We start from the raw sequence: 14,848 nt of genomic DNA on the forward strand, positions 1-14,848 counted from the left end.
AACTACAAGGTAAAACAAATACTGGAGAATTTTCCAAGCTTTTGATGTATTCTCCCATAATTCCTGATCTTTCATTATCTCTCTGGGGCAAAGATTTTCTTTGACATTTTTGTATTTTTGTATGGGCTGTGGAGAGGATTGCATTAAAGGCCTAGCAGCTCTCTTGAGTCTATTTTTAGTTACTGTCTGGCTGGAGTTTACTTTCTTTGATATTAATTTCTCTTTTGCTCTATTTGGAAAACATTATGCATATACAATTAAATAATCCAATAAACCTCAAGAACTGCAAACGAAAAAAAAGCATCAAATCTTTGGCTGCTCATTGAGAGGATTTAGTGCCAATGTAAATCCATACATTGTTAGCACCTAAGTCCCTTGAAGAATTTCTGAGCCCTTTATATTCTTTGTCAAAACTATTTAGTTTAAACCGTTTCATTTTGTATCTCCATCCTTTTGTTTGGTGCTTTGTAGTTTATAACTTAGAAGGTTAGTTCTCTTCCAATATTTAACAGAAGAAAGCAAATGATACTTGTGTCCCGTAGGTCAGATCCCCGTAATGGGGTGGAAAGCAAATACTGTGGTTTGTAACTCGGGCAGTGGAAAGTTACTATCCTATCAGTGTAAGGATTTCGACTTCTGCAGCAGGACTCCCCACCATACACCCCCTCAATCTTTTCTGGGGTTTCCTCCAACCATCTGGAGCAGATATGAGGAGGGGGCAGACTTTGTGCTGCAGGAAGGAAGAGGGGAGAAGTTCTGCCTTGCAAGTGGAAATCCTTGTGCTCATGGGATGGTTATTTAGCACTGCCTGTGAATCTGCTTCTTTGGGGTTGCTATGGAACCTTTTTAGAAGCAGTAACTTCAGCATATGTTTTTAGAAAGCTCACATTATTATGAGAAGCATCAAGTGTTTAAAGATACTTAGTGGTTAACCACCTGCTAACTGAATTGAGCAACTACCTAGTGAAGTGGATGCTTTATGGATGCTTTAGCCGAGATTCCTGCATTGCCGGGGGTTGGACTAGATGACCCTTGGATCCCCTCCAGCTCTAAGATTCTATGATTCTAAGTTTGCCTATTGGAAAGCATCTATGAAGCTGTTTCCTTTACATTCCATGAAGAGACAGTTGCGCTCAAACTTGCCATCAGTTCCCCTAATAGAAAATTTGGGTGGTAAGTGCCGACAGAAATTGAATCAAAATCCAGGAGGTCCTCCTGAGCAAAACATGTGAGGAATTTTGAAGGAAGCTAAAGAACTTCTACGGAGGCGGGTGGCGCTGTGGGTTAAACCACAGAGCCTAGGACTTGCCGATCAGAAGGTCGGCGGTTCGAATCCCCGCAACGGGGTGAGCTCCCTTGCTCGGTCCCTGCTCCTGCCATCCTAGCAGTTCGAAAGCACGTCAAAGTGCAAGTAGATAAATAGGTAACTGCTCCAGCGGGAAGGTAAATGGCGTTTCCGCGCGCTGCTCTGGTTCGCCAGAAGCGGCTTAGTCATGCTGGCCACATGACCCGGAAACTGTACGCCGGCTCCCTCGGCCAATAAAGCGAAATGAGCGCCGCAACCCCAGAGTCGGTCATGACTGGACCTAATGGTCAGGGGCCCCTTTACCTTTACTAAAGAACTTCACTAAAAGTGGAATTATTATTTATTTTAAGGAACTAGCAAGGCTTTTCCGTAAAGCTCTCTGGGAATCTGATAAAGAACGGAAACCATAAAATATACTGTTAAACCACCATAGGGAGGGCACGGGGCTTCATTTCTGGTCTTCTCAGCTTCTCTCCAGTCATGTCTAGGAACACAGGAAGCTGTCTCCTCCCAAAACAGACCAATAGTGCATCTAGCTCATTCATGTCAACATGGAGTGGCAGTAGCTCTCCAGAACTTCAGGCAGGAGCCTCTTCGTCTTACCTGGAGATGCCTTCAGCATACGGAGCATGTGAGGGAGTTGGGTATGGTTAGCCTGGAGAAGAGAAGACTGAAAAGTGATATGATAACCATCTTCAACTGTCTATAGGGTTGTCACATGGAAGATGGAGCAAGCTGGTTTTCTGGTACTACTCCAGAGGCTAGGACCTGAACCAGTGGGTTCCAATGACAAGAAAGGAAGTTCTGACTAAGATTAGGAAGAACTTTCTAACAGTAAGAGCTCTTCAACAGTGGAATAGACTATCTTGGAAGCTGGTGGAGATTTTTAAGCAGAGCTTGGATAGCAATCTGCCAGGGATTTTTTAGTTGTGATTCCTGCATTGCAGGGGGTTGGACGAGATGACCTCTGGGCTTCCCAGCTCTACAATTCCATATAGAAATCCCCACTTATTTCAGATTGATATCGCATCTGTCTGTAGCCCACAAATAAAATAAAATAAAATAAAATAAAGAAATAAATAACAGACCTTTTAACTAACCGTATAGGTGAATCATCGTTACAGCAATGGCCCAGCGAAAGGCATTTCCTAATACTTGACTGCAGTGGCCTGACTTTCTTTGACTACACTGGCATCTCTGTGCTTACTCAGGTATTTATGATTCACCACGTTCATTTTATTGTATCCCACACTATTCTATAGTGTCACTGTATTCTGCCTTGGTCAGACCCAATTCTAGGTAGAACTTTTAAGAAGGATATTGACAAGCTGGACTGTGTGCAGAGGAGGGAGACCAAGAAGCTTTATGAGGAACGATTGAGGAAGTTGGGTGTGTTTAGCCTGGAGAGGATAAGACAAAGGTGATATAATAGCCATCTTAAAGGGCTGACACATGGAAGATGGAGCAAGTTTTCTGCTGCTCCAGAGGGTAGGACCCAAACCAATGAATTCAAATTATAAGAAAGGGATTCTGACAAAACATTAGGAAGAGCTGTGTGACTCAGGAACAGACTACCTTGGAAGGTGGTGAACTCTCCTTCATCGGAATTTTTTGAACAGAGGTTGGATGGCCATCTGTCAGGGGTCTTTAGCTGTGATTCCTGCATTGGGATCCCTCCAGCTATAAAGTTATATGATTCTATACACCTACCTGTGTGTGTGTGCTCTGTGGGTGAATCTCCCACTCATTTTACTCCCAATTACGCGTTCCAACAAGTATACTGTTGGCATAATCTAGGATAGCAGAAGGCCTCCTAAACATTTATTCCTCCTTCAAGAATATCACAACCGTCCAATGCACATTTGTGCAGAATGGGCATGAATCTTTATGCTGCCCCTTAAAAAAAAATTTTTTTAGACCAAATTCATACATCCACACTTGTCGCTTGATGGCCTCAGCATCAAGTGATGACTAGCATGTGGGTTATAAGCCCTCAGAGGTCAAACACCATCTAATTCCACTCCTTTGTCACTTCAAACACAATACTTCCCAATGGAGTAATCTCCAAACTGTAAGTCATCTTGTGAAATTAACTGACCTACACATACATGAGAATCAGATCCCAGCTTGGAAACTATTTGTCTCCCATATCTTTTCCTATAGGGTCCTATGTTCACTTTCTAGTTGTCCCTTTTTTTCCTAGGAAGTTTCCTCTCAGACAAGTCCGCCCCCCCCCCTTTTGACCAAGTGCAGATTGCTTCTTTTTTCATCTTTTCCCAGAAGGTGACCCTCCTTCCCCATAGACATGACCTATCCAAAGCTTTTTGGCTGTCCTCCTCTGTTAACAATTGGATACTTTACGGAGTAGCAAAACAAGTGTTCAGAAGTCATGAGTCAAACATGCAAGTATTATCACAAGAGAGAAAAGGGTCAGAGAACCAGACCAGTCACAGCATATGTGACTGGACATTGCTTTTGTGGACATTGCACTCTTCAAACTTAATAGAAATCATTGACTAGGTAAGACTGGCAAGATTTGCCCTTAAGCCGGGGTGGGGAACCTTTTTGGCCCATTGGGACAGATCTTTATCTCCCCCCACCCCAGCGGGCCAACTTGGACAGATGGGTGGCATCACCCACTTGCCAATCTCCTTTGAAGTATTATCCCACTGGAACTATTCCATTTTTCTTTCACAACAGCCTGTGAGTGGGTGGAGGCGAGATGGATTGGGAGGGGAGAGGGACTTTAGATGTTTTTTCCTGTGTTCCCAATCCAGATATCCCCCTGTGCCTGCTATGCGCATGGAAAAAAGCTCCCTGTGCAAATAGACACAGGGTTAGATCTATCCAGATAGGAATCAAACGGGGCAAAAGATTTAAGCATCCCCTGACACCCCCAGCTCTGCTTAGTTGTGTGTGTGTGTGTTGGCTATTTGTGAAAGAAAAATATTGCACTCAAACCACATGAATAACGTCACATGCCTTTAGTCCTAGATCAAATAGATCATTTCACATTGCTTTTTAAGATTAGTTAGAAGAAAGCAGATGCCATATGCTTCTTTTGTATTAGGGCTTCACGGAGGGGCAAAGACCAAAAGCTGCTTCCTTGAGATCCAGTGGCACTAAAGGGTTTTAGAAACCTTAATCTCTAGCTGCTACACGCCAGTTGGAAAACAGGCTTTTGCTTTAGGAATGAATGCAAACTTGGGCCACTGTACATTCAACACTTGAAAACCGTACTGATGTTGTGACCGACATAGGTTTAATATTTGCATTACGTTTTAAGGAAAGAAACCATGAAGCCATAGTATTACTGTTAGGACCCTTTATCCACGTGACATAGCAAAGTGCATGTGAGCTTGCCATGTGCTGCATGTGTCATGGACTAAGGGAAGAGGGCACGAGATGCATCAAATATGCGCTCTGGTCTGTGCTCTATTTACATTTGCATCAATGGTCAAAATAAGCTCAGACCAGTTGCATTGATGGCAGCAGGGACAGGCTCTTGCCTTCTTGCCATGCTTGTGGCCTCCCTGGAGGCAACTGGCCAGTCTTTGAGGGGAACATAATACTGGACTAGATGGAAGTTAAGCAGAATCCTCCTGGATCACAGCAGTGTTTGTCCTTACAATGTGGCATTGAGGCTTACCATTCCATACCACAAAACCTTAATGGATTTTAGTTTTTAGGGGGATGTTTATATTATGGAACAGTTCCCTCTGCTGGACACTTGCAATTCAGCATGTATAATTTTTTGCTAAATATTACTTAGGCTGGGCACACATAATTCATTTAAAGCAACCCCCCCCCCCCAAGAATCCTGGGAACTGCAGCTTGTTATGGGTACTGAGAACCATAGCTCTGTGAGGGATAAATCACAATTCCTAACTTATTTGGAGGGGAATGTGCTTTAAACATGTTTTAAAAATATGGGGTGTATGCACCCTACCTGTTTCTTACTGAATGACATCTTTCCTGAGCCGAGAGTGGGCCTTGCTAATTTGTGTTAAATTCATTTATATGAAATAATGAAAGCAACAACAACCAGGTGACAAAATCTAAAACAGAGAAGGAGGAGGGGGAGCATCGTTTCATCTGAATGTGATACTTCAGCATCTTTAGTAAGGTGGTTTAAATATTTGGATTCTTTTAGATCTACACGGAATCTAAAAAAAGAAACATTGATGTTTTACTGGCAAATTGCAAAGGCAAGTATCAGTTTTTGGTGAGCATAAATTTTAAAAATTAACTTTCCCGGGTGTCGTTCCTCTCTTTTAAAGTGCGCACATTCCTGTCTTACTACAGCTTCCTTGATAAAGGCGTTGAAGCTCAGCGGAAAGCTGGAATCCGAGAATGCCGTCTTCTTTGAATCGGTGTCATCAGCTGTTGGTGCCATTCAGTTGAACAAGGTGAGTCTCACTGCACGAGAACAGAAGAAGATAAGAGAGCTATCATGATTTTCTACCTCACTCAAGTTCCCTCTGCAAAGTGGCCAATCAAATGTCTGTGGGAAATTCACAAACAGGGTGAGATGGTTATCTCTGTACCTTGTTCTTCATCTTCAGCATCCAGCAGTCAGGAGGGGTACTTTTTTCTGCATTTCTGGCACTTGCTGTTCACTACCCCAGTGGATATTATTCCTCTATGCCTCTTTTATTTTTTTTTAAAAAAGCCAGTCACAGTAACCAGCAGCAATGATGTTCATAGGTGAATTATGGGCTATGTCATAAAGTATTTCCTTTTGTTTTTCTTACCTGCTAATTTCACTGGCTGACCTGAGATCTTATGCCTTGAAAGAGGTGAGTCATGCTTTTCCTATTTACTCTGTCCATGGCACTCTTAGTCTGATATAGGGTTATAAAGTGGGGCCCTCTATATGGTTCTGGACTACAATTCCCATGATCTCTGACAATACTGATTGCGGCTGATGGGATTTATAGTTCACAAGCACCTGGAGGGTGCCACATTGACTACTCCTACCCTATAGCATGCCCCCTCAGCCCTAAAGACATATGAGAAGGGACTTAGCTCAGTGGTAGAGCATCTGCTTTGAATGCAGAAAGTCCCACTTTCAATTCCTGGCATCTCTAGATGGGTCTTGAAATGTACCCTGCCTGAAATCCTGGAAAGCTGCTGTCACTTAGGGTAGACAATACTGAGCTACATGGGCCAGTGGTTTGATTTAGTATAAGGCAGCTTCCTATGTTCCTTTCTTCTTTTCTAAGCTAAACAGCCCCTTGACCTCCCCGTTTAACATATAGTAGCCATTTCATTTTAAAATCAGCGCATGCACATGTGTGTGCGCAACAACAGGAACAGCAGGTAGTTGGAAGCAACAATATACAGCGGCAGTGAGGGTCATCTACTGTGGTGTGATTGTCCATTCCTGCTTGCATTCATTCATGGCTGCCTAGACCTGCCTAAGTCCAGCCTCACTCTTGCAGCCTCTGTTAAGGCGATATTATACGACACAGCTCAGGGGTATTTGGATTGGAACCAACGTTATTATATAAACTCTGTTTCCACATTTCTGGTTTCAAAGGGCGCAGACTTGCTTATAGCGTAAACTCATGCAAGATTCTCCACTGTAACTGTTATTAAACCAAATGTTCAGGCAACGCATGGAGTTTTGGCTTTCCAGTGTTTTATGCATGACTACAGCATTGGCTGGGGTCCAAGACAGATTAAAGTTAAAACTAGTCAATAAGCTGTTGTTTTCTGTTTCTTCGCCCTCCCCTCCCCTATTACCGTGAATAGGAACATTCTGCTAATTCAATTAGAAAAGTCTTCTTCCTCCTTTTCTTCCAACATCGCTTTAGGCTGATTGACTAAAAACTGGCGGTGTTTGTCGAGCAAAATGCCGAACAGGGGAAATGCAGTATTTTAGCTATTTGAAACTTACGCTCTCTTTGATTTAGTTTTTACATATTTATGGGACAAGCAAGTTGTGTTGGGGGCAATTCCCCCCCCCCCACAGCTGTTGTAGTTAAAGTGTGCAAGTAGGTTCCACACACACAGAGTTCCTCCTTCACCTTGGCTTCAGTAAACAAACAACTCACAGCTTTGCCCAGAGTGTGGTGGCCAGGTTTAAAGATGCCTTGGGCAAGATGCTCCCCTCAGTAACACCCTGATGGGCTCCCCCCCATTCACAAACTTGCCAGGTTGCACCAAAGAGCAGGAAATATTGGATGGTATCACACAGCCCTGGGCCGAGAACAAATGCTGGGGGAAATGGCTCTAGCTATCACCAGTATCTTAATTTCTCTAGATGGCTTTTGGACTTCTTTTAAGAGTGCTGTAAAAAAAAAAAAAGCATTTTAAGCAAAAACAAATTAAGTATAAGGAAGCCAATGTCAGCTGTGGTGGTCTCTCCAAGCCCATTGGCTCCTCCATGCAAGTGCTGACACTGGGCTTGGTTTCAGACCACCTGTTTGCAGTGGCTTAGTCTCACTTGGTGGCCCTAGAGATCATGACTCATTGGGTGAAAAATGAATTTTCTGAAGCTTCCCTTAGTATCAAAGGAACGATCAAACAGTGGTGCAGCAGGTTCTTTCTATCCTAGTGCTGGAAGTAGCCAACACGCCCTCAAGTCCTTGGGTTCAGTACTCCATCCAGATTAGCCCCTGCAATCCAAACTGCTGCATTATTGTCAGGGATTCCAGATCTCAAGCTAAGGTTTGAGACCTAGCCTAGTGAGCAGACACAGTGCCAGTTCACAGAATCCTTGGGCAAATATAAACTCTGGCAAATGTCAGCGTTAATGCTCAGGTGGCCAGCATAGTACCCACCAGAAGCTGTTGGACTACAATTCCCATAATTCCTCACAACTGGCTGTGCTAGCAAGGGGCTGGTGGGAGGTGCAAGTCAGACACCATCTGGACTGTGCCAGTCTACGTTTAATGTGTGCTAGTGTGTTTAACGTGGCTTCCGTGAGACAAATGAGTCCTTCTCCATGAAGCTAAGAAGTCATTACCTCTCAACATAACACTCCCATGAAACGCCAGGTTTGCATTACTAGCAGTGGTGGTCTTGTGAATTTTGGTGCCTGTGTTATACTACGATAACCTTCTTAGAACAGCAGGATATGTGCTTCTCACATGTGCCAAAGTGGATGTTTTATCTATATAGCTGACTCTTACATGTGTTAAATGCCACATATGTATTAACTTAAAATAATTTTCTCTGATGTGGGTTGATGTTGATTTTAGAGGGTTAATTGTCCACAGATTGTTCCAATATGCTGCTTCAATTGCTATGGCTAGGTCCATTTCCCAATTTTGTTTAATAACCAAGTTAATAGTCCAATGGCTAAATCAGTGAATATTTTATATAAAATTGATAGCATTTTTTTGGATGTTCAGAATCATTCGTTCAAATGGTGTCATTGTTCTAATTTGCTTGAGATTTAACTGTTGAATTTGAGACACAATGCATCATCCTTTCCATGATCTGCCCTGCTGTGAGAGAAGTGTCATTTTCATAAAAGTGAATCAAGCAGTACCAGCCTTTTCCTTTCCTTTCATACCAATCAGTTTTCTATCAGGTTTGTAAAAGGATGGGAATCGTGATACAATGTGAAGGGAATCAATAGTGATAAGGGGGTGTTAATTTCTACATCTAGGATTGCCAGATCTTGTAATTCCGCTTTTGCAAATGGGTTTGTTATCATTACTAAGATAGTTTGGTTATGAATCAAGAATGGGATGCCTGGTATTCTGTATTGCACAGGTTTCTCAAATTCCAGTTCTGTCCAGATCTTCTCTTTTACATTACATATCATACTAATGACATTTTGTATACGGACCACATCATGGTATCTTTGCAAATGTGATAGACTCATGTAGCGCTTCTGGAAATGTTGATACAATACAGTTACTCACAGTCTAGGTCTCTCGCCCTGGGTCTATTTTCATTGTTAAATGCCTGGATTGTTAATGACTTACATGCTAATGCATTCTAGAAAACTCTAGCTGTAGGGTGAAATTTCCTTCTTCTTTCAATTTTAGAATTTCTGCAAGCTTAATGAACACACTGAGGTCTGAAGCTGACCTGATATAGATATATTGAACCGCTTACCTACAGAAAGAACTTTGCCGGTGTTTCGTCAGATCTTCAAACATGGGATTTTGATGGTGATAATTGTATGCCAAGTCTATTTAACAAATCCAACATCAACAGTGTTTACTGTCAAAACGTTCCTGGAGGTATCTCTTTGAGTTACCAGCAATGACAGTTTTTAAAAAAATAAAAATAAAAATAAAATTGTTATTTGATTGCTACATATTTTTGTATGCATTTAGATAAATAATAATAATTAGAAAGCAATTTAGGACATTTCAGTAGTGTATATTGTTTTGAACTCTGTCCTATTGTAACTTAGTTGTATCATTTTGTGCACAAGAGAATACAACCTTACTGAATTTTGTACTGCAGTCGCTGGTATCTAATCCCAAGGATCTACAGCTTGTTACATGGAAACACAAACTGTGATGTCCAGATTATTTCTTCTTAAATATGCAGGGCACCCATTAGAGCAATCCCACCATACCCCTTTCATATTCTATCAAAACCACCAAGGTCACTGGCTATTTTGAGTGTTATTTATGTTCTACGCTGCCGTATGTATCTTCTCATGAATTTCAAAAACATATTTCCAGTTATGAACATAGCCCCTGCTTTCCCTTCCGTTGTGAAAAGGTTTAGCATTTGTTGTAAAATTCTCAGGTTTGACCTATGCTGACAGCTCCATTGAATTAAGTAGAATGGTGCTAATTTACAGTGGTCAGGGGGGTGGTCTTGTAACAGAGGGTTATTCTGTGTCACATTTTACAGGGAATGGCATGTGCTCACATAGGTCTGTATCTGCATACAGAGAGGGCCAGTTTGTGGCTCTAGATCTAAGTGCTCAGACAGATTTTGCAATCACAAAGGTAGGGTGGGTGGGTTAGGATGTAACACTAAACCATAGTGTAGTGCTACATGCATGAGCCCGAGGCTCATCCTCTCCCTTCTGCACATTCTCCTTCAATGTAGCTATAGCATCCATGTGTATTTTAAGTTAACAGCAGTTTGTCACTTTGGGACAAGTGGTTTTTCATCCTGGCTTGTTTGGATAAAACTAAGCACAGTGCTGAGTTTAGACAAAGCAACAAACTCTTGTTAGCTTTAAACAGCCGGTCTCCTTCTCATGGCCATACTGAAGAAAGAGAAGGATGCAGGTTTGTGCATAGGATGCTAAATTATGTTTTCGTATTACATCTAAACAATGATCGGGAGATTCTGCATAGATAAGTGGAAAGCAAAAGTGCCATTGTTTCAAATAGTTTTTGACTAGCAGTATTCTGCACAGTTTATTGAAAGTGTTTCTAACCCAATGCACAAAAGTCAGACAAATGTCATAGATATTTAAGTGGGATTGCAATCTTTTTTGCTTGCTAATTACAGATAATTCAAGCCACAACCAAGTTTGGGCAAAAACTGGAGGACATTAAGAATTGTATTTCCCCCCTCCCCCCAATAATATTATTAATATCTAATCATACAGTTTTAATTGCTTCAGTTAATAAATAAGGAGATAAATTTCTCCATCTGACACAATGGATTCTAGTGATAGGAGGACAATGGAGATGTAAATTACACTGTATAGATAGGAGACACATTGAAAGTGCAGGGTGTGCAAAATCTGACACTTTTCTCTTGGTGAATATTGCAGACTTTCAACATGTTGGCATTGCGAGTCTGGGATCCTAATCCACAAAAGTGGGTGCGCAGTGTTTGCAAAGCTGATTTAAATCATTGCATTGTGTTGCATGCCTCTCATTATATGCAGTTGTACAACTGTGTTCTCTAAGTAGTGCAGATTGGAATAATTCTTGCATGTCACATTTCATAATTGCCTTAATTGTGCATCATCTGCATTCAAAAGCCATATAAATTAAGGCAGATCTGAACCGTTATTACACATTGCATGCACAATTGGCTTTTCATAAAACAGATGTGCAATGGACACTTGTCTGAAACAGCGAGTACACAATTTTTGCTTCAGGGGTTGATATTCATGGCATCTCTATCAAAGTGGTGAATTCATCATTCATGCAAAATTTATTGTTATTCTCTCTCCCCACCCCCCCACCTCCCCAAAAGAAATGAGCAAGCTTTCTACACATTATGGACTTGGCTCTAAAAAAAATAAATAGAAGCAATCCATAACAATTATGAATGGCTGGCAATCCTTTATTAAAATCACACGGTTCACAAACTTTTGTAGAATAGGAGGACATGTTAGGTTGATAATTTTGCAATGTGCAGCGTTACCATTTTCTGCTGCTAGCACTTATTGTGGTTATGATTTGCTTATTTGCAAAGAATGCAGGAGATCCGCGCTGTGCCCCGAGAGCTCCAAGCAATCACACTTAAATAATTGCCTCATGTTATGTTGGATTATGCTGGTTGTTTATGATGATGTCTGCAGAACATTGGGTTCACTTTCCAAATTGGCAGATCTTTGAAGCAATAAGTTTGAAGGGGTCATTTAAATTATACATTTGTGTATTTAAAAAAGAAATATGGAGGAAAACTGTTGGGTCTCAATCTGCTACAAGTTTTCATTGACTCTGTGGGGAAGAGGGTTTTAACTGGAGTAAAAGTGTGGCTAGGATAACTTGCAAAGGGGGGTATAGCAGCAAGGGTGACTAACTTGTGGCTGTGCAGATGTATCTGAATTACAACTCCCACCATCCCTTGCAACTGGCCCTGCTGCAAGGGATGTGAGGGTGGGTGTGGGTGTGGGTGTGGGTGGCCACTCCAGGACTAAGGCGAGAATCAAGCTATCTTCTCTGAGGAAATCTAGCAGCAGTCCTAAAAAATCTGACTTTAAGAGATGTGCACCCATGTTTGTGCTAAAAATTGGGTGTGCAGAATATCTTCATTGTATGCCATCAGGGTTTGGGAGAAAAAAGTCAGCTGTTCTGGAGCAAACTAATATGGGATGAATGTTTCATAAAAAAATTTGACACACACACACAACTTTTAAGAATCCACTTGGGCAAAAACTGTTTTTTTAAACACAGAGGTTGCCAACCCTGGTGCCCAAAAGGACACCCTGGTGCCTTTTTTTTAAAAAGTCAGCCCCTAGTCCATCTAGAAAGAAAGTTATAAGGCAAAATGTGCAGTTAACTTCTAAGTGACTTCTGTGAAATGAAAGTGAGTGTTGTGAGGAATGCTCCCTGTTGCTATTAGACAGCATCAGTGTGTGCATAAAATCAATATTGAATTAGCTCCATAGTTGGGACTAATAGGACATAGCTGAATTCCCACGACAGTTGTCAGGGGTGGCTGTCTTGTCTAATTTTGTGTTATGCCATGCTGCCCTATAGCAGTCATTTTGTGGCTGGCACTCCCAGGATACTCTCAAAATTCAAAATGTGACTACTGGTCCAAAAAAGGTTGGTAACCCTTGTTTTAATGCACCTTTGAAGCCATAGGAACAATGCAGCTGGCATTGATTCTCTTTACCTTAAGCAGAATTTTCCAGAGGGTTTCCCCCCTTTTCTTTTAAGCACAGTGTGCCAAAAGTTGGTGAACTCAGTGAAGCAATAGCTCAGGATTTCAGGATTTTGGAGGTTTTTGGCGCTCTAAAAAAGATACCTGTGTGCAGAGTCAGGCCAAGCATTTTGTGGCTGGTCCTGGGTTGTATCCCGCTAAGCTTAATTTAGGACAGACCTACTGGAATGAATGGGCCTATATTAGTCATGTTCATTCATTTCAACAGGTCTCCTCTAAGTAGGACTAGCACGAGATACACCCCAGAGTACTCAAGGCCAGCAAAGTTATTTTTGGCATAGGAACATAAGGAGTTGCCTTATTCAGAGTCAGACCATTTGATCCCTCCCAGATCAGTATGATCAACATCAACCTTTCATGGCACCCCAAATCAGCTTCCTAAGGATAGATCTGGCTCTCCAGGCTTCTGTGTTGATTGACTGGGATTATTGGGAACACTTTGTGCATTTGGATGTGCCAAAATAAGGACCTGGTGATGCCCTGAGTTCCAAAACTCATAAAATGTGACAAAAACAAGCTGGGAGCCCCACAAGTTCACCCAATCAGCTCTGGGAGAGAAAAGCACACTGACATACATTAATGGGGACCTCATTCATTATTGCCCAGGGTCCCATAAATTCTCTGCAGTCCTGCAAATTAAGCCACACAGACTGTACAAACCTGCACTGCTACAACCTCTGTTTTTATGAACTCTTGTACGTGTGTGTGCGCACACACACAGAGAGAATGTCAATAAAGTATTTAAAAAGAAACTTAGTGAAAATGATAAATTAGACATAAATACATAATAAGGGAGACTTGCTAGGATCATTGCTATGCAAATTAAATGTCCCTAATGTTCATCCTGTGCTTTCCCTTTTAAAGGTTATTTCCCCCTAAATCCCTATATTAAGTGCCACAAAGTCTGGCTTTAGCTACCTTGTTATAATTTATTGAAGGCTGGGACAGAGCTGGATGGTATAAATCTACCGTGTAAGATACCTTCCTTGTTTAATGAAAACCTTAATGTGCCAAAAAGCATTTGTTAAGATTGTTTGACATTTACTGGCTAGCAAAATAATACTAACGAGTTGTTTAGAAAAGAATGCACTTCCTGGGAGGGGTACTTCCTTCTGTCTGCCAAAAGAATAATAATAATAAAATGTTTCTCATAAATAAGTGCGTTTCCAGACTGGATGTGAAATGGTGCTTTCATCCATCTGATGGATTTTAGCAAGGATCGGACAATCTGCTCGTTTCTGTATGTTTAACAATGCATTTCTCTTTTGTTTGTTTTCCCTTGTTTGTTATTAGCATATGTAACAATAAATTTATATGGAAATAAACTGGCATGTAGATAATTTCTATGTTGGAGGAGGAATTGGTTGTTCTCTCTTTCACTGCTAAAAAAAATAATGTCCTGTGCTAAACAGTCCTCACTTTTTCAACTTGAGTTTTTAACAATTTAGTGATGATGCAATATAAAAGCATTGGATTGCATCCAGAGGCTAGGATGTCATATCTTGTATAAACATTCCTTTTACTACTTTATCACCCACTCCACAAAAAAGGAATGTTGACTCTCAGCATGGTTTTAAGTATATAGTTCACTTGGGTTGATATAGGCCTGGTTTGCATATAATACTAGACCATGGTTTACTAAACTATGACTTAGTAAACCATGGCTTGCCATTGTGTTCAGCAGCTTACATTTGGTTTGTTTACTGCCAACAAAGCTTGAGCTGAAGTCACAGCCAGTGCTGGATTTACGTATAAGCCAACAAGCTATAGCTTAGGGCCCCACTCTCTTGGGGACCCCAAAAAAAATTAAAGGGGGAAAAACTGGATGTACATTTCCAAAATATAAGATAAAAAACAAATAAAATAAAACCTACATACAGCAACAGTGTTTTGTGTTGTGCAGGCTCCTATGATGTAAGTAATGGGCCCCGCCTGCTAGCCTGCTCCCTAAAATATCACTGGTTTCCTCATTTCTATATA

General features: G+C 41.3%; 1 protein-coding gene across 5 annotated transcripts in view; it reads left to right on the plus strand.

The window, feature by feature from the left end:
- Positions 1-14,193, plus strand: part of SLC26A7 (solute carrier family 26 member 7) — an 84,265-nt gene extending 70,072 nt beyond the window's left edge. For all 5 annotated transcript variants that reach the window (XM_083623328.1, XM_083623329.1, XM_083623327.1 and 2 more), the window contains 4 exons: positions 2,414-2,517; positions 5,460-5,514; positions 5,612-5,715; positions 9,313-14,193. In XM_083623328.1, coding sequence (XP_083479454.1) covers positions 2,414-2,517; positions 5,460-5,514; positions 5,612-5,715; positions 9,313-9,348 — 299 coding nt within the window. In that variant the 3' untranslated portion in view covers positions 9,349-14,193. The remainder of the gene's footprint in view (positions 1-2,413; positions 2,518-5,459; positions 5,515-5,611; positions 5,716-9,312) is intronic.
- Positions 14,194-14,848: the final 655 nt, after the last annotated feature.

Source organism: Podarcis filfolensis, assembly GCF_964270895.1.
Source record: "Podarcis filfolensis genome assembly, chromosome: 7".
Lineage (NCBI taxonomy): Eukaryota > Metazoa > Chordata > Lepidosauria > Squamata > Lacertidae > Podarcis > Podarcis filfolensis.